At 42.2% G+C, this 20346-nt stretch overlaps 1 protein-coding gene across 3 annotated transcripts in view; it reads right to left on the bottom strand.

Annotated features, from left to right (window-relative positions):
• LOC110983197 (uncharacterized) overlaps positions 1 to 3044 on the bottom strand; it is a 39699-nt gene extending 36655 nt beyond the window's left edge. For all 3 annotated transcript variants that reach the window (XM_022242253.2, XM_087139255.1, XM_087139249.1), the window contains exon 1: positions 2450 to 3044. In XM_022242253.2, the coding sequence (XP_022097945.2) occupies positions 2450 to 2765 (316 nt within the window). In that variant the 5' untranslated portion in view covers positions 2766 to 3044. The remainder of the gene's footprint in view (positions 1 to 2449) is intronic.
• Positions 3045 to 20346: the final 17302 nt, after the last annotated feature.

Consider the following 20346-nt stretch of genomic DNA (forward strand, 5'->3'; position numbering starts at 1 on the left):
TATCAGCAACGTACCGTTGCAAATGTGCACCAAATTATCAATTACTTTAATGTCGTAAATTTGTTTCGAGTTCGCGTTTATTGCCGCAGTCTATTCAAATCACAGCACAGACGACAACTGTAACTAAGCATGAGATAACTTCTTTGAAGCTTAACATGTACATTGTACGTGTTGGTAGCATACGTTTTACTGGTTCGCACAAAATGTGCTCGCTTTCTTGGATGTAAAAACAGGTGCAGATGCAACAGCGACAAATTTTGAAGCAGTTAGATGTTTGGCCTGCTGTTAAATATTCTATAGCAGCAGACACAATCCAAACATGACACTTAGAAAAGTGCCTGGACGAGCCGCCGTATTTGCCGTCGCTATCTATATTTGTAAACGCGGTGTATTTACTTTAAATGAATATTTCTATTTATCTCCATGGAAGGGATGGAGTATGCCGGATACCCTGGGTGCCAAAGGATGAGTTCATCGATGGGGTTGGTGGGTGTGCATATCCTAGGTATTTTTACCTGAGCGAAAATTCTGTTACTTAAGTTCTCTTGATATGCTTGACAGGTATACAACAATCAATGGTGAAGTCCATATCAGTCGACAAAGAAAAGATGTTATACATTTTGACGAATCTATGGATCTTAAACTTTAACGGGGCTACAATGTTTTCGGTCAATATTCTAGAGTAGACAGAATCCAGCCTGGACTGGCCGTTGTATTTGCCGTCGTTACATGTACTAGTGTGGTGTACATGTATTTACTTTAAATGAATACAAATATGTATCTCCATGGTTTGTGTGGAGTATATATACGGGTAGACTACCATGTAAGTGCCGAAGGGCGAGTTCACTGGTGGAGCTGGTGGGTGGCTCCTGCAGGGTACGTAACCTTGGCGAAAATTCTGTTACCAGAAGTACTGTAGAAATGCTCGACAGGTTTACCAACTGATGGTGAAGTCCATACAAAAAAGTCAGAAAGTTCGACCATAGAGCAAAGTTCGATGAACCTGGAGAACTTAAAGGAACTGCAATTTGAGGTGTTTTGGTGCTGCAGTACCTGCGTATTGATCGAGCAGGGATTGAAGATTTCATAGCTTGACCTAAAAAATGGAACCATCCCAACACGACGTCAGTTTGTTTGGGTTAACACCATTTATAGTCGGTGGTGTGTTTGTATAAGGATCATGTTTCTTCAAGGGCAACTTGTCTTGGCTATAGGGTTTTGCTTATGAAGTTTTGCTCATGAAAATCTTATAAACTTTCGCCGTGACGTCATAACTACTACAGAAACAAATCAATAGGGCCGAATGTTCGTCTGCCTGACAGAGTCTAGCTTAAAGGAGTATATAGGTCCACCCCAGACCACGTCCCGTCCCGATCGATTTATTGATTTTGAAAACAAAACAAGGACACTCTATCAGTTACATGGCCAGGACTTTGGGGATGCAAAGCAAATGGCGCCAAATTTTGGCCATGCTGTATTTGTCCGCAATGAATTCTCTGAAATAATAGTGGGACCTTGGGTACTCCCTAAAGATATTTCCTGATATAAAACTAGAATCCAAGTCTGGTTAGAAATATGGCTTATTTTCAAAAAGTTTAAAGAAAGCAATGGAAATAATCAGTTATCTTTACAATGGGAAGATGGCAAAACACAGTGTTGGAAATTCCAGACGTTCATAAAACCATGGAGGTTGGAAAAGAAAATTTGTTCTATTAGTTCTAACAAGTCTCATTGCCTCCTTGGCAACCAGGTCGATTTTCCCTGGTCAGTGGCAAACGGTAGCCATTTTATTTTTAAATATAGGTTGACATCAATTACGGCTTTGACCAGATAGAACTAGTCCAATTTGAGCATAAAACGTTTTCAGTCCTCAGACCATGTTGCGCAAGAAATGGTTAACTTCGCTTCCTGTCATCAAATCAGTATAACACGGCCAGTATTTCACCATAATGCCAATTATGCATGGAATGCGTTTCGCTGGTGTCAGAGAGAAAGAACACTAACTTTTCTATGTGCTGGTATTCACAGCTTCAACTTCCATACGTTACGAGACAATTTGATGTAAATTGTGAATATTATTGTTTTAGAGACACTGAACATAAGCACCGGTCAGAGGATTTCAAGTGTCGCCACACCATGTTTTGGCAAGCACGCCATTTTCTTATATACATTCCATGGTGTCCAGCCCCTGAATGGGCCCCCGCGTGTCTTTTGCGTGATCACATACCTGAAGTCAATGGGGTGTGTCTACATCCTTGCTTTATGGTTGCAACGTATACGCAAAAAGTGTTAGAGTGTAGTTTTAAACGCATCACGCAATTCACAGAGTAAAAGCTAAGATACTTTACATAAAATGCAACCGTTCTTGGATTCACATTTTTCCTCACAACCCTCGCTTTCCTTTAAGGCAAGATCGGTCAGAGTCTGAATTATGCTTGGATGAACTCACCCGGTTTCCCCTCGCCTGACGCCTTCAATTTCGCAGCTGCCCTTGCCGCTGCACCTTTCTCGCCCGAAACATCCCCCTCCATTTCGATTCTCTCCTCGCCCTTGCCTTTAGGAGATTTTCTGCGTCCGCTCCGGCGAATCTTAAACGAACGACGAAATGATCCATTGCGGAGTGACTTGAAACTCAGACGCCTTTTTTTCGGGGATGGCGGCCCATGGGCCTGGCCCTCTGCAGATACCCCTGCATCGACGGCCCCCGATGCCGACACGGAGCCTTCCACGTGAATGCTTGCCGAAGCACTCTCTTGGTTCCCCATCTTTCAAACTCGTTTTTGGTGGGTCTAGATTTTCTCAAAGTTCTCTAGAAACAGTCAGGTCGGGTGGAAAAGTTGGAACGTACTAATGAAGTTGCAGCGCTCACGACAAAGTACACATTTCAAGGACCAGTTGTCTGCGACGATTACCCCAGTTCAGGCTTTAGTTGTGTGGCTGTCATCTCGCACACTCTGAGTGCGTGTGCATGCAGCCCACCAAATATTCATGCCAGGTGAACGTACGTAGGCGGAGGAGTGGCTTCGCACCGTCTGCAACCCAAAGAGCTCTGTGCGTTGCGCGCATGTACATGTAACATGTATACACATGTACATGTATATGCATGTACGTGCAGAGTACAACCACAACCCGGGGACCAGGTACAAAAGGTTTGTGTTCCCTCACAAAGCTTATTCAAATCCACCTGAATGGACTAAGTGGACCAAAACGCTGCACCCGCGCTGTTGATACCTCAACAGGTCCAGCCAACCCTTAAAGCAGATAACTTTGCTTTTACGTCATTTTCGGGTTGAGTTTAGCCGTGTATGCGATATGATTTGATTCAAAGTTATTTATGCAAATGAATTAATTGCCGTTGAATTTACTTGATGATCACTGTGCATGTACTTGCCAGATGTCAGTCGCAATTTATTTCAATATGTTTTATCACACATGCTTTGAAAGCGATACCTGTTCAATGGGCCATGGAGAACAGACATGCACATGTACAGTGAGTCGCACGTGGATGGTATTGAAACATAAAACATTGATCTACCCAACTGCCATTTTCAACTGAATGTAAAATACACTGATATTTGAATGGCAGCAGCAACAGCTCCAATTCTTCTGAGCATGAAAATTCAACTTAATGTGTCTTTCGCTATTAAATATGTGTCGTTTTTAACTTAGACCCCGATTTCGTCAATTTAGTAGCAAAAGAGCCCCAAATTAAATTATCTTAAGCAAATATTTTCATAGAAACATTGCTAAGATTTATTGAAATGACGGCCGTTCTCGAAACGAACAGGACTTTCAAAATGTTGGAGGGCATGTATATTGTGTGAAAAGTTCATGGGAACGCTCCAGCTTTTGCTCCACGTCCATGTTCGTCGTCGGTCATCTATGCATACTTCCACAAGTTCTCCAAACGAAGCATCAGAGGGAGGACATTCAAATAAATTACATCCGTGTACAAAATGGGAATGGTGTTCCATCTTCACGGGGGCCTGACCTCTGCCATGTCACCCCTGCCGGGTCGTTCCCGCGACCTCCATTCAACGGTAATTTGACATGAAGTTGCAGTCCGAGTTGCATTATGTATAGCTCTTGGACGAAAATAAATAAATTTGTGCTGAATTTCTGAACTCCAAACTGATGAAAATTTGTTTTCGAAGTCGTGGTATTTGTTTTTTTTTTTTATTAATATCCTTTTACTTATTTTATGCGCCCTGCGTCACTTTGATAGCCCCGTTGATGCATACAGTGATGCATATCTTAACCATATGCCTCACTGAAACAGAAACAATCACTTCAAAGATAACTCCAAGGACATCATCCAAACTAATAGGAGTCACAGATACTGGTTTGCGATGACAAATTTTCCTCAGATTGATATAAGCTATACCCCAAGTCATGGCTCATAAATATTATGTGGCACGTACAGACATCAGTTCGCATGCTCCATATCGCGCATTATGGTATCCCATGTTTAAATATGGCTTGTGTTAAGTAAATTTGCATTTGTGCCTTGTTATCTGGCGTACTGAGAAAAAAATATGTGCAGTACATGCACAAACAGCGAGCACCAAGCAGACGTGCGGGTTATTGCGCATTCTACAGTGAAGTTTTCAAAACAAACAGAAGAATGCGTTTGAGTAAAGTTATACACGGTGACAATGCTGTTTGTGTGTATCAACTTGATTGATTTCAGAATTTGGAACACGCGGTAACATGTACTTATTTGCAGTCTGGTCTGCATTGAGGCTTGGCCGGCAGGGAAAAAATACGTTGGCCATTGAAGCTGAACCAAAAAACCTTTGTTGAATCGTCCCTTGACTTTGTCAATTGTATTCTTTCAATGTGACATTACAGTGAGCCTATAATAAAATTCTGCTTTGTACTTTGTGGTTTCATGGTGAATTCATCCAACCATAACAGGAAAGGAAATCAATTGAGGCAGGGAAAAGCCTGAGGGGAAGGTAGGATTTGCACTTGCTAGAGTTTTCAGAGAATAACAAGTCCCGCGAAAGCGGTCATGCGCATTACATCAGTTCTCCCTGCATGTTTCCATGGAGAAAAAAAGGACACAGGTGCTTCCAAGCCACAAGCACCTCTTTGGAAGTTCAGATGCATGTGCACGCTACATTCGCATCATTCCAATTGTTTACTCTGTAGTGTTTTACAGTGTACACGTGCTGTCTTTGAACAAAGCAGCATCGGGAAGATGACGGTCACAAACGGTATACAGTTTGGCTACGTATGAGACTGCATTATGAAGATTAACATTCTTGAGTTGTTGCGCAGTCAACTTCGCGAGCACCAGCTGTTGGTCATATCACATCAGGATCACATATCGAATCGTTTTGATAACTACGGTTGGATTTTGCGCACAAGTCACAACAGCCTCCTTTGTGTGTTTAAGTCCTTGTACCCGTTTTGCGATGATAGCAGAGATAGCAACTAAAAATTCAGCTCTGAAGTCGGCGAAAATATATTTTTTACGCAAATAATGTCTCTTTTGCTTCACTTTTTTTCAGCAAAAGTTTGATACTGTACATAAGAGCTGGTAAAGCTGTGCACTGTGAACGGTGGTGAACGATGGCGAACGTTTAGTTAGATCAAAGAATGGAGCCATTCAGCTGCATGCTTACCATTAGCTTAGTCATATTATTCACGGGACATGAAGTATTATATTTCATCTCTATTATCTTATCTTTTATCATCCATGCTGCATATTACATGTTAAAATGTTCCTCGATGCAGAAAAGGCAACGGTTCCGCAATTATTAATGAACGACTGAACAAACAAGGGATACACATTTAGAGGAAAAATATCAAAAACTGCGCATGCTCATGTGTATATCTTCTAAAACAAAGACTGGTTGTTACCAACAGGTACTGCAAACTGAAAAGGAAACATTGAACATTATTGAATCGGCCATGAACGCTTATACAGTAAAAATGAGCATTTTGGCAATCAGCATCCCTCGAAATACAACAAACCAATCAACGTATTCGTTACATGCATTTACAAGATTCCGAGATTCGAATAAATATTTTCGAAAGTTATGCTTTACCACCGGCACAGGGGATATGACTGACCTGGTAAACGGTCTTCCCGGTCTCATGTTCAAGGAACTTCTTCAACAAATTGTTTAATCACCGGGCTATAATTTAACTGCCTAAGCATGTTTTACTGATACCATGATACCACGTGGTCTACACAGGACCTCATTAGATTAGATAATATAACTCCACAGATAAAAATGACAATTGACACGATGAGCCCCCGTATTAACAACCATAAAAGCTTATTCAATATGCCGAGCAGTCACATTTTTATTTAACGCCAATAGATATATGCGATCCGACTTTTTCAACAGTCAATTTCTGCCGAAGGCTTTGGCTATGTACATCTTCTTTCTGCACTGTTAAACGAATGTTTTTTAAATAAAGTAGAATCTACTGTCAATTGGCATTACAGAAGTTGCTGTTTTGGGACAGCACATTCTACCGTCAATTTCTCTCCGTTTACTAACAGAAGATTCTACTGTTGTACTACTGTTGTAAACAATTGTGTTTGTCAGTCGAGGGCATTTTTTTTTCAATAAAAAGGCGTCTATAGAGGTTTCTTGAAGTTTGCGTGCATCAATATGTGGATGCTGTAATTATCTTTGTCCTCGATTCTCATTGGCTGTATGCAGCCTGAATAAATTCTTGTACAGCAAAAGAGGAGTATCTTTCAAGAAACAGTGATACTATTGTGTATTAAACTGAAAGGGCACACGTGGCTTGCTTCTAACATGACGTTTCTTGTTCCTTTCCCATGTATGCATCTCTGATGTTTATTTTGCAAATTCTTTTCCCTAGTGGGCAATATCGGGAACTGTCAGGTAATGAGAACTTCAAAAACTGTTGACCTACTTCTCGTAAGTGAGTCCTCCAATTTTGTAGCCTTATGGAGCAGTACCTGTGAGGTCTACGTGACTGTCATATACCTCAGTAAAAAGCAAGCTTTGATTTATGTTGACTCTTACGATCAATTGTAAAACTGAATTATAGAAACCACAAAGTCCTGTTTTGTTAAAAGCACAAGTGGGACTGACGTCATCAGTGACGTATCGGGCTTTAGTCACCTTGGTTCCAAAATGTCCATTGTATTTAGTTGAATAGTGAGCAAAAATCAAAGTGTCAAATGATTTGTTGGGATTAAAATAAAATTGTTGGTTTGAGGTTTATCCTTTTGCTTGTGATTTTGGTTGATACAGTTGACTTGTTCAAGGTTCAAGAACTATCGGTGACCATGGAAATTCACTGAAGTGAGAAGAAAAGATTTTCCGGGAAATTCAACGCTAATGAACTAGCAAACTGTATCAAGCTCGATTCCCTTGGATGCTTTGTTCACACGTCATAATTGTAAATTCGCGGGCACGGCCTTTCCATGGAAAGGTGAGGGAATTATCCCCGGGAGGCAATATTTCGAACGATCCAAAAGTTTCATTTCTTTCATTTAGGTAGCTATAAATTTCACATGCTACGAGTATATTATAAAATTCGATAGAGCTGTTTTCAAACGTACCGCACAGATTATGTGTCACGAGACCACAGGTAAGTGCGTGTTCGAAATTAAAGTTACTCTTACAACTTTTGGACTTCACGAGAATGAGGTGATCGTTTGTTGATTCGTCATAAGTAACCCATGAATTTCTTGACAGGCAATATATCAGAGTTGCCGACGCGAGTCACTTGACTTGGATTCGAGTCAGACTAGATTAGCTGTATTTGTGGCTCGTGACCTGGCTTGTTTTGATTTGTGACTTGACTTATACATTCTGACTTGTTACCAACAGATAGTTAGGCCTATCAATTTTCATCATGCGTTCTTAAAATAATCAGCGGAAGATTTCGTTCGGCTCGCGACTTCTACTTTGGTCTTGTCAGTCCAAGGCAACGTCTGAAGCACTTGCTTGTAGCTTGAAATCACTCATCGCGCGACGTGAAGTACAAGACTTGTGAGTTGTTTGTGTTTGGACCAAATCAACTTGTGACTTGACTTGTGACTGGACCAAATGAGCTGTGACTTGGCTTAGACTCGCAAAAACTTGACTTGTGACTTGACTTGGACTTGAGAAAATTGACTTCCAACAACCTCTGCTAAGAAAATGTGATTAGTTTCTAGATAGGTTTGCGGTAGCACTATAGATATATCTTTCTTCCCCCCCCCCCTTTTCCGGAGTATGTGGGGTTCTATGCCCTGTCCGTCGTCAGCAGACTGCAGGGGGTCCAGTGATGAGGCAGCTTATATGGTGTGTAGAGGGCAGTGGGGTTTGGAGAGGATGCTTATGTGGTGTCAAGCGGTGGCTTCGGGGTATTGAGATGGGAAAAGGATAACTCGGATCTAACTGAGGTCAATAAGGTGCTGGCAAACCAGTGAGGCATGTCAGTCTGATAGAGGGGAGTGTGGGGAGAAGGTAGCTAAGGGTATGGGGCCCATTGGACTGGGATGTGAGGATGGGACGCCAGATGTCGCTGGTGTGGAAACTGTGTTGTTCTTGATGATCTTGATTGCTTTCTCTGATGCGGCGCAGGTGCCCATGCTTGATGCTGGTGAGGAGTTTGTCTTTTCTCCAGTCGATCTTGTGGCCTTCGATGTGGGAGTGCTTGATGATGGCCGACTTGTCGTATTCCCCTTTCCTGGCATGGACTTTGTGTGCATTGAGTGTGGTAGGGAGGTCCTTACCGGTCTCGCCAATGTACAGTACACTTTGCCACATTGGCAGGGGATCTTGTGCACTCCTAGCTTAGGCAGTGGGTTGTGCCGGTCCTCGTGGGAAGTCAGGAGGTTTTGCATTTTCAGGGGGGTTGTTTTGAACACTCAAATGCCATGCTTGTGGAGGATGCGCTGGATGTGATGGGAGGTACTACCTAAGGGGGGGGGGTAATGCAACTAGGGGCCCTAGCCAGTTGGCTTTGGTATAGGAGACCGTTTGGCCGGGGGTGGATCTTAGGTCTTGAGTCTTGGCTTGGCTGGGCTTGTATCCACTCCGCTGCGGTGCCGTGGAGATGTGATGGAGTTCTTGGGTGAGGTGTTCCTTGCAGCACACGCTGCATGCCCTACGTACAAGGGCCCGGTTGACAAAGTCTTGATCTTGGGGTGATGGAAGGACGCGCTTGGAGGTATCGGTCCGTGTGGGTATATTTCCGGTACACTCGGCGGGTGAGACTGCCATCTTGCTCTCTGGATACCTCAACATCAAGAAGTGAGATGTTGCCATCTTTTTCTTGTTCCTTTGTGAACTAGATGTTGCTGTGAAGCCCGTTGAGGTGTTAAATCTTGGGTCTGTGATCTGCAGAGTTCATAGCAAACTGCCGTCCATGAATATTTTAGCCAGAACCGGGCATGTAGGAGGTTCCGGCTGTTTGTCCATAGAATCTATCTCTCCATTGGAAGCTAGACGTCGTCACGCAGGTGAGCAGCAGATGAAGGCCTCACGCTCCAGCCAGACGAAATCATGGTCAGTTTTGACGTCGTCTCCCTTTTCACGAATGTTCCCTCCTCCGAGGCCGCCTCCATTACCCAGGACAGACTTCAGGCGGACCACACATTCAAGGACCGATCTTACTCCAGAACAGCCTCAAGACCTGCTGCTCACCTGCGTCAACTCAGGTTGTGTACAAGAGTGTACAAGATCCCCTGCCAATGTGGCAAAGTGTATACCGACGAGACCGGCAGGGACCACCCTTCCACACTCAATGAACATAAAGCCCTTGGTAGGAAAGGGGAATACGACACGTCTGCCGTCATCAAGCACTCCCACATCGAACCACAAGATCGACTGGAGCAAAGCCGAACTCCTCACCAGTATCACCGGCACACGCACCGCATCAGAGAAGCCATTGAGATCATCAAGAACAACACAGTTGTCAAGACATCGCTTTTTATTCCCCATCAACGACATCTGGCGTCCCATCCTCACATCCCAGTCTAATGGGTCCCCTATACCCTGCCTTATTTCCAGCCTATGGGTTCCCTATACCCTTAGCTACCTTCTCCCCACACTCCCCTCCATCAGACTGACACGCCTCACTGGTTTGCCAGCACCCTATTGACCTCAGTTGGATCCAGAGTTAGCATCCTCGTCACATCTCGATGCCCCCAAGCCTCCGGTTGGATCCAGAGTTAGCATCCTCTCAGAACTTCACGACCCTCTACACACCATATAAACTGCCTCATCACTGGACCTTCTGCAGTCTCTTGACGCCGGACAGATCATAGTGTCCGAATCGTTGAGTACCACTGGTTCTTTTAAGAGCCCCACATACTCAAAAAAAAGAGATATACATCCATGGTGCTACCGCAAACCTATCTAATTTACTTTCTTCCTCCACCATGAAGAGCTTCAAATCTCATAAGCTCTCGGACAAGCATCGGATATACTGCGTTTTTAAATATTTAGGCCTACGTCGGGTAAGGGTAAAACCTGTACTTAAACTTATTTCGATTTTTTTGTTCGTTATTGCGATATCTGTGGAAGATTTCTAAGATTGTTTCGGTTATAGCTAAAAGTCATTGAAAGAGAGTGCACGTCTTGACTGCTTATTCTCGAGCTTCCTCGATCTTCAAGCACCAAGGGCCAAATAAGGTCACATCTGTTGTTTGTATTGAATCGCCTTTCACAGCGTGTCGATTGAATAATATAAATTTTGTTCCTGTAGGGTCATTTGGATGGGGCACTGCCGGTACCAATCTGTGTTCACACTAAATTATGTTTATTCCATTATAAAAAGGTATTCAGTCTACTGTAGGCCTAAATAATAGCCGTTTTCGATCCACTGCAAATTTGAGGCAAATTCCATTCAGGGCAAATCGTGACCTCACCGAGTTTTGTATACAACTACATGTACATGTATATCCACTAGACTTTCATGCACGTTTAGTACCAATGACATCAATCCCTTTGATCTGAGAAACAGTTGTGTAAGATCGCAGTGGTCAAAGGTTTTCCTTTGAAAAGTCACAAGTCCATGTTACGCGGTCTGAAGGGTAAGGAGATCACGCGATAAAAAGGGTGCAACTATTTTCATATTTACGCTGAAAACTACTGCAGTGCTTTTTAGCATTACTGTATATTTTTCGTGGTTTAGTTTGTATTTTTATGTTGTGTAATGAATTGGTGCGATTAAAGATCTCATATATTGCATATAAACAAGGGCGGTTCCAGAACCAAATTTCTGGGAGGTCAAACTTGTTTCTGGGGAGACAGAAATTAGGGATTTTTTTCATGTAATATTCAATAGCCCTTCTGAGGGTGAAGCTAAATTTCGGGGCTTTTTTTTACACATTCTGGGAAGAGAGAGAAATGAAATAGAGCACAAACTCTCCTTTCCTTCTTTTTTGTTTAATTTTTTGGCATAAGGGCATGAACCCCGTAGTGTCCCCCATACGCCCTTGCATGTAAATAACATTGACCGACAAAGCACCACCGAGTAGTTATTTATTCGACCAGCGGGGCTGGTTCAGTATCATGCTTGCCCTGCAGGTTAGTGCAGTTATTCCAGAGTCTTCCCATAGGAACTCTTGTGCATTGTATAAGGTTGCATTCAGTACAAGCTGTCGGGTATTTTACAGTGGCCTATAAGCACCGAGCATTCGATACCCAAGCTGAAAATTCGATTACATTTGGTGCATGCACCATAAACCCCGTTTTGTCTTTTTTGTCCTGTAATTGGATGGCTAGACAGTTCGAGTTTCGAGACTCAGCAGGTTCAACAAAACAAAGAAGCCAATAATCGCAAGTACTTTGTGTCTCAAACAGAAGCAACTGTAGCAGTCATGAAAAACAGCCGACAGTGAGTTTGAAGACAACTGCACTGGTGCAACAAAATGCAGAGAAAGTCCTCAGGACACAATAGTCATTTTAATGCACCAGTCACTAAGTAAATAAGGAAACTTAGAGGTTGTCTTACCATAAAACAACTGTTATATAAACATTTGTTTGTCATTTTCAAAATGTAATAGTCAATGGAAGTATGACAGTTATATATCGAGGTTTTGAGTTGAGTTTTTAAACGATTATCGACTTTTGCATCCCCTTACCCCAAGAAATGTGCTCCTTCTATTTTGAAGGTCGGCGCTTTCAATTCCAAAAGACATATGAAGTTAACATAATGCTCCTACATGTGTATGAGCAATGTACAAATTCAACAGAAACAGACATAAAAATGGGAAAAACTGTGACCAAAGTGTTGGATGATTCCTCAATTTCATCCAGCTGTTGGCACAATAATGCTGCTTATGTAATAATCCCTGCGCGATGCACCGTATAATGCATTCACTGAGGTTATCAGATACAAAATGATCAAACAGCTTCTGTCTGCTGTACCCACTGAAAAAAATAATAAAGGCATATTTACCCCTAAAGTCTTTGAAGAATTCCATGCTTCTATCGTAGCCAGGAATACACTCACAGACTGTCAACGCGCTAAAAGTCCTCTTACTAGTTGCAAGCCGTTCTCTCACCCCAAAGTACTGTTCGTTGTGCCCATCATATACGATCCCGTATTGGTACTCTCCCCTTTCGATTTGGTCCGACGTGTAGTTTTACCATGGTATTCACTGGGTTGTTTGACCCCGGCAAAGAAAAGCACGCTGGACCCTGACCAAATATTTTTCCGTTGTGGTGATATACCAGAATTTGATGCATTTATTTTCGGAGAATAATTTGTGAGCATTCACGCGTGGAGTCAGAATATTGGAAACTAACACACAGTATAAAAAGGCTCATGGCGCTGGCTGGTTAACCATTTACAGAGATGGGGATTTGAATATCAAATTTACATTATTGTGGCTGTCATCTATAGAAAACTGCTGGTATTTTATATTTAAAGGGCAATCACCTGCCCTTGAACGCCAGAAGTGAAAGTGGTCTGCTTGAAGTTGTTTAAAGTACATTGACAAGTAATAAACGGTATAGAGCGGTGTGGGGTTGTTGTCCAATGACGTAACAGCGCGTTCAACAACGACAACAACAAACATAAAAAGGCCTCCACACGTCGCATCCTTCTGCGTTGTGATTTTGTCATTAATGTAGGCCTACGTTAATCATCCGAGAATTCTATTTTGAAGTCTAGAAATAATATGACCATAAGTGCTTGACAAACAGGAGACTGACCTTGAGATTGAAACGATGATTAAGGAATCGCTTTGTGTATTTCTTTACAACCCACGCTGCGTATGTCACTCTTTTACAGCCGATTTTTGCACTGTCCAAAGGTGTCGCACAGGGCTACCGTAATAGATCTGTCGGGAACGTGCATTCAACGTGCATTAAAATTAAAGGTATTCCAAAAGTATGGATTCGTACTAGCTGACAAATGTCTCGTTAGAGCAGAAAATCTGTGGAAATTATCACTCACTCGTTCATAAAATAACTTTTTGATGTCGAATTTTATGCATCAACACAGTTTTACTTTGAAACAATTCAAAAACAATGCAGTTTATGAATCATTTATATAAAAAAATTCTTTCGGTCAAATTTAAGATTTATAACTAATTTTTCTAGCATGAGCTGGTCCCGCACTGCTCAGTTTGTACAGCCTTGCGATTTCATTGCTATCTATTCCACTGGAAAGTACCGACTGTGCGACTTTTGCGTCTAAGTTGTCACAGACCTTTTCGGCGAATTTTCCAGCTCGTGAAAGAAAAAACTTTTGACTTAAGATTTACCTTTAGGCTACGTGCTTAATCCTCTTTGAATAGGTCGACGGCGTTTGCGAAATTATAGTTTCGTGAACACTCGCTTCAGAATGGATTTAATCAATGATCGTATTCAAATTTTAGAAGTAACGAAAGAACTTCAACTCAGCAGGAGTAATCCAGTTTCGTTACCCGGAAAACGCTAACTGATTGTAATGAATTTCATAAGGGACGGTGTTCTGGGGAAAGAGGATGGTTATCCTCACGGGAGTTTACGCTTCTTGCAGAGTTGCTGGTGGTGGAGTATCTGACATATCATAAAACATTTTAAAGATACCTGGTGAGCATACATTTTGAAGGGGGCATACACTGAGAGCAAACAAAAGGCGGTCTGTAGGTAGTTTTTACTCAGTTCAAAGTTTCACATGAAGGAACACCAGGGGGGCTACAACCATTTGCCCGTGGGGAACATTCCCCATGTCCCACTCCCATGGTCACCCACTGGATGCTAGGAGTGTTGAGGAGTTTTGTTCATGCATCTGGTTCGATAACAATTACAATCGTCACTGACGACATCATTTATGTAGGCGAGTCCATAACAAATCTTAATAAGTCCATCATTCGCAGACTATTTGCAAGCTATTCAAGTGAACCGTTAAAATGGATTCCTTTATTATTTTCACCTCTTTACTTGTACTAAATGTACATTTATATAGCTGGACTTCTTATGTTGGACACGGAGCTCGCAAAATGTACGACCTGTAAGGGTCCGGGTAAAGCACGTTATAAGGAGGTCTCAGAACAGATTGGTTCCAAAGTATAGTGGCCCTGGAGGGACAGCATACTGGAGGGGGCATACTTTGTTGCATATAGTTTACATGTTAATACCGGGCTGTTTTTTCTTTTTCAAGAAACAAGAGGATCCTTTATGTGTTTGAGTTTAAACCCTCATTCATATGAGAGAGCGGATAAGCTGCATTTTTTGTGGTTGTAACGGTGGAACGTTGCGCGCAAAAGTCACGATATTATGGGCGTACATGCACAGCCAATGTCTATAAAAACACTCTAGTTTCTTGGAAAAATAGCCCGGTTAAATGTGTAAACTATGCAGCAGAGCATGCTTTAAGATATTTTTGATTTGTAATGTCAATTCAGGACCACCATCCCAACCCATGTCCAACTGCTGTATAATTAAGTGCATAAGATTAAGCATACATGTTCATGTTTTTTTCGGGGACTTTCGGGGACTGGGGGTTGCAGTGCCCCCTTCTTTGGCCATCCACACGTCTTTGCTGAACCTTGCGATTTCCTTGTCGCTTATGACAGTTATTCGTTTTTGTTTTGTTTTGTTTGTTTGTTTGTTTGTTTCTTAAGCTTGTACATCAGTGCTATGTTTTGCAGCCTCGTTCATGTCACAACTTTACAGAAGGCGACAAAGCGAATTAACATGTACCTGCAACTTTTTAGCTTCAATTTCCAATTTGTGTCTGAGCAGCAAACCTCTAATTGACTTCAGTACCGTTTTATTCTAAGAGTAATAAATGCATAAAAACTACAGTCGCAGGATTATGGAAAACCGCCGTGAAATCGGTAATTTGCCGTTGAAGGGTTCATTGTGTGAGATAATATTTGGGTATTGTAGAGTTTAATAAAAAATATCTCCAGCAGTAATTCGTGGTCATTTTAATGTATAAGGCAGGCTTGTTTTGTATTTGAACATGTGATCATCTTTTCAACAGCAGGCGTTTCAAGCCGCCCGACTCTTTCCCTGTCTAAGTTGATCTGGCTTTAGATCTGTTGCCGTGTTTTACTGTACAATTGCTCAACAATTGCACTGTTTACGGGCGAATTGTAACGTACATGTACATGTACAACACACAGGCACACAGGTGATTACACTCATCCACCGCATTAATTAGACACACCCTCTTGGCTCTAAAATCTTTTCACACACCATGATCACGTGAGATCGAGCTTGCAGTCTTGGTACGCTGGATGTTGTGACCTTGACTGACCCATAGGAAACACAACACACATGCACCAGATGATGGATGGCGAAGTGCTATCAAAACCACGTGAAAAAAGATTATTGATGTGATGGTGAACGGAGTGGAGTGAAAATACGCAGAAGTTGTGGAATTCAAGTTGTTGTTGATGCTGCTTTTTCGCCAAGGGCCGCAGAGCTGATAATGGACTTGAATGTATAGTGATAAGTAACTGTAATGATCATTAAAATGCTGATATATACACCTGTACAGTACGATTTTTCTTCGATTGTATTTTTGTCGCCATTACAAATAGTGGCCGAGTTGTGATCAGAAAATTTTCACAGTATCTTATGAGGTCAAGAGGTCTCGGTATAGGCCTACACTCATGTTGACGCCAGCAGGGCGCATCCGTGTGGGGTGTTGGTGGTGGTGGTGTGTGTGTGTGTGGGGGGGACTGGGCCAATGTTGATCTGTTTCATTTTAAAAGGATGTAAACTGGCCCATAATTTAGTCCCATCCTTTAGAAAGGCCATGAAAAGTAACACTTAAAAAATCCACCCCCTCCAAAAAATGCTCCCCGCCAATTCGGTTCTGGATCAGCCCTTGTGCTGACGTGAAGAGAACATGTGACCGCCAATAGCCTGACTTGCCGAGTGCATCCTTGCTCTGTGCAGAGTGCGATGTGTTCGTAAATTGAACTTGCGATGATCGTAAGTTTTGCGTCTGTGAGTAATAAGGCTGGGCGAGACAACTCAATCAGCGGATTTAAGTATTCATATCTTCGGGTGGGCACGTGGAGGATCAAGGAAGGGGCAAGGGGGCAGGCCTCGCTTCATGTATCGCGCCGTTAAAGCATGATGACCTCATCAATGATCAAAATACGGTTACTCGAAGTTCTGCTATAAGGAGAGTTCAGGCAAGAGTTTATCGATCTTTTGTAGTTTACAGACGTATTTGCTGTTGGCGGTAACCAGGAAGAACAAAATATAGTTTCAATAGCAGTGGAGTGTTGCTTGGCACCTGTTGGACTTTTAACGCATGCGTAGGCGTAAATGCCTGAATATCCTTCCCCGCCATTAAAGAGGTGTGACTGATCCCTGCTGCAGTTGATCAATAAAACTGAATTCTCTTCGAACAAAGCTGTTGTGTACAGCCGCCATATTTCTGCGAATTATACCAGCTACTGAGAAAAGCAGAGGAAATCCTTTAAATCTGGTCACTTGCAAACTAAAAGGCTGGATTCATATCAAAACCGATGAGCTTATCTGCTTAGAAAACAAAGTCACGTTGAACTTCATGCAGCATAAACAAAACTAAAGTTGCTGACTGTGTTGTGACATTTTATGCCGGTGAGCATGGAGATGACTTTATTTCATGGTGACGCGCAATCAGAATTCCCAATATTTCCTGCCGCAGCAGCTGCGGACTTTGGTTTGATAGCCTTGCATAAAAATTGTGGTTGTCTTTTGGCGTTTTTCGTGTCCCTTGCTATATCAAGGATGAATTATAAAATAGGGGGGGGCTTACTTGACACCTTGGAAATATGGACAGTGGGCTTACCATTCACTGGAAGCTCTACAGTTGGAATATGATACGGAAAAGCTCGCCAGTCCATGGACGGTGATGAAAAATACTGGTGAGCAATATAAACAAATCACCAAAATAAATTTTTCTCCATAGGCGTCTGAGTTTATGTTTTCAAATGTCTATAAGTTTATGAGCTAAATAAACATTGGTCTCAATTTAACTGACAAATTGCAAGGTACTGGAGTCTGCCCCGCCTGTGTAGTGAAGAGAGGGTCAAAATGATGACCATTTCTTTTTAGTAAGCTCTAAACTTTTAATAACAAAATGCTAAACTTTCTTCAGAATGCAACATTGTTGAGGATATCCGACTATACAACCTTGGAACTATGGTCCGCTATGCTGCATTACCAGGAAAAAGCATACTCGTATATGCATTTCCCGCACGGTGTCACCCGCCAAGGCGAGATTATTTGGTCTCTTGGCACACGTGGACTTACACCGCAGCCGCATGCTTTCCCAATAATCTACAACTGAATAAGAATTAAAAGGCATGAAAATGTCAGTCAAAATTGAAGTGCAGGCACTCTGTGGGCCTTTGGAAAACCACTAAAAGGTGGCTCACTGTCCAACATTATATGGGAGAGCCAATATCTTAGAGAAGTTGTGAAGCGCAACCGTAAAGTTAACTATAAAATCGTCGCATAAATGTGGCACTAAATTTATGGAATGCTGAAGCACCACCGCATCATAGAGGTTTTGAGGTACAAAATTGTCTGCGAAACATAATTTTTTGTTTCTCTAGACTTTCATCTTGTTTGAACCACAAATTTAGCGTAGCGTGGCCTGTTTTGAACACACACTAGGTCTAATTCTTCACCTCGTGCAACACCAAGGATTTCTTTAATCAGTTAAGTTTAACTCTCTCAGTTTCAGCAAATCGTGGTTACATATTTGGCTTCACTGTATTGCGATCTTCCGTACCCGTTCACACAATGCAAGCTGAAGATTGTAAAAGTACAGAAACTGTGGAAACCAGCTTCACCATGCCATAATTAAGATTTATCTAAAGACCATCAATATAGGGAAAAATGCAAGAGAAAAACGTATTACGTTACGAATAGCATGTCGAAACAATGTTCCATACCCGGCTTATTTCTCCCATCGAAAAACAATTACTTATCGATGTTTATATGGCAATGGTAATATTTGCCAAACTTCAATAACGCCGTGGCAAGACCAACATGATTGGACATCACCTATCATCACCTGCTGGCAATGTTCCATCGTATTTACAATGCGCTGCCAAATAAACTATCGCAGTGCTGATATTTGGAACTGGGAGATTTATTACCCGTGACGCACGTTAATTTGTTATTATTTTTTTAAGTGTGTTTTTTTCCTATAGGCTACTGTTCTGGGGAGGCAGGCGAGCGCATTAGCCAGTGAAATATTTCAAGGGTATGCTTTTGCATATCAAGGGACGTGGCTGATACTCAAGGGTTGATGTGGTGTGGTCCTGACACGCTTGCCGTGATACTATCACCAAGATTGTATGAGACAAAGTCACGGTATTGGAAGATTAATACCTGAGGCCAAGTTTTAATGTTGCTTTTTTATAGGCCTAGGCATTTTAAACGACAGTGTGGTCTGGGATTATTCACACCACAGAGCAACTCTCCTTGCTTCATGTTCAACATCAAATGCGCAACTCATTTCGCTCATGCTGTCGACGATTTGATCTAACTTTTTTTTTATTATTATTAAATCATGCACACCTAAGATATTTTATAATGTTCTAGCTTTCCAACCCCCCCAAAAAAACACACACAAGAAACATAGAGCGACGGACTGATTAAATTCTTATTCAGCCTTGTAAGCGTTGTCATGCCCACCGAAAAGGACCAACACTGCGAGAAACTCCTGCCGTCGCAACGAAGGCCAATTTTTGCACGTAGCCACTCTGAGTGGGCCGCAACAAGTCACGTCGAACTATACACGGATGCGTGCATTGTATCATACTGTGACTTCGTGCTCGCCATCAGTCATGTGAGAAGTAATGTCTGACATTTTGCCAACTGGGTGATGTTTGAGGCCTGGATGGGACGGCCTTGAAAACTTCTTTTTAAAAATAATCCACTTTTTCCAGCGCAGTCGTATCATGTGTCGGTGTTTTTTTAAAGATTTGTTTCAAATATTTGGCACGAGTGCACGGTTTTCTTTTGCCAAACGCTGGGTGTTGTAAAAATACTAACCCGGCACATCACCCGTTGAGGATATCGATCAAGGGTCGTATTAATAAGACCTGGGAGCCTCATGGCTCGCTCGTTTCTATTCTAACTAACTAAACACGATCGCATCTATGTATAGCTGCTGGATTTGTCGCACGTGCTGTCGTTCTCTGCATCGTTCATAAGCGCCTTTATATAGTTCAGCTGCAAAATATTACCTGTGAAGTTTTCCCCGAGCCTTCGTTTTCATTCGAAATATTTATCTCTTGCCCCCCCCTGCTTTTCCCCACTCGTCCCTGAAGCTGACATGATTTAACATGTTCGTGCGGTTGTCGGGACTCCAGGGAGCCTTGTAGCTTGTTTGGGTCTGTTGTTGCATGCATTTCTGACTGTTCACTCGCAGAATTTCACTAATCAATAAAACATACCGACTATACAATGTGGCAAAATAATTGAGCACATTCGAGTCTTGACCCTTGCCGGTGCTCATAAGCTTTGGTGGAGAGAAACGGGTTGGAGCATGGTTGCGGAGCCGAAGGACCAGGAAATGGTCAGCAGCTGGATTCGAACCGTTGACACTCGATGGTCAGGTCTACAGGCTCTTCCCTGACACAACCTGGAAAGACAAACTGACAAAGGAGTAGTTATTTTGCTTTAGGGAGATGAGATTTGGTGGCCAAAACCATCTGACCTCCCTCAACAAAAAAAATCATCCCTCAAAAATAATGGCTTAAGAGATTTTGAAAAATCTTTTCTAACTTAATACGATGAAAAACAAACAATGACAACAAGAAACCCTCCTGGCAGAAGGGGTGTCTATAAATTGCTCTATACCTAACTGCGTTCTGTTACTGCGTTTGTTTTATGTTATGGCGTACTAAATCTTGTTGCAATTATGTCTGGTGCCTTTACCATCGGATATACACGT

Source organism: Acanthaster planci, linkage group LG01, assembly GCF_054643075.1.
Source record: "Acanthaster planci isolate LZ-2023a linkage group LG01, COTS_SCS, whole genome shotgun sequence".
In the NCBI taxonomy this organism is placed as follows: Eukaryota; Metazoa; Echinodermata; class Asteroidea; order Valvatida; family Acanthasteridae; genus Acanthaster; species Acanthaster planci.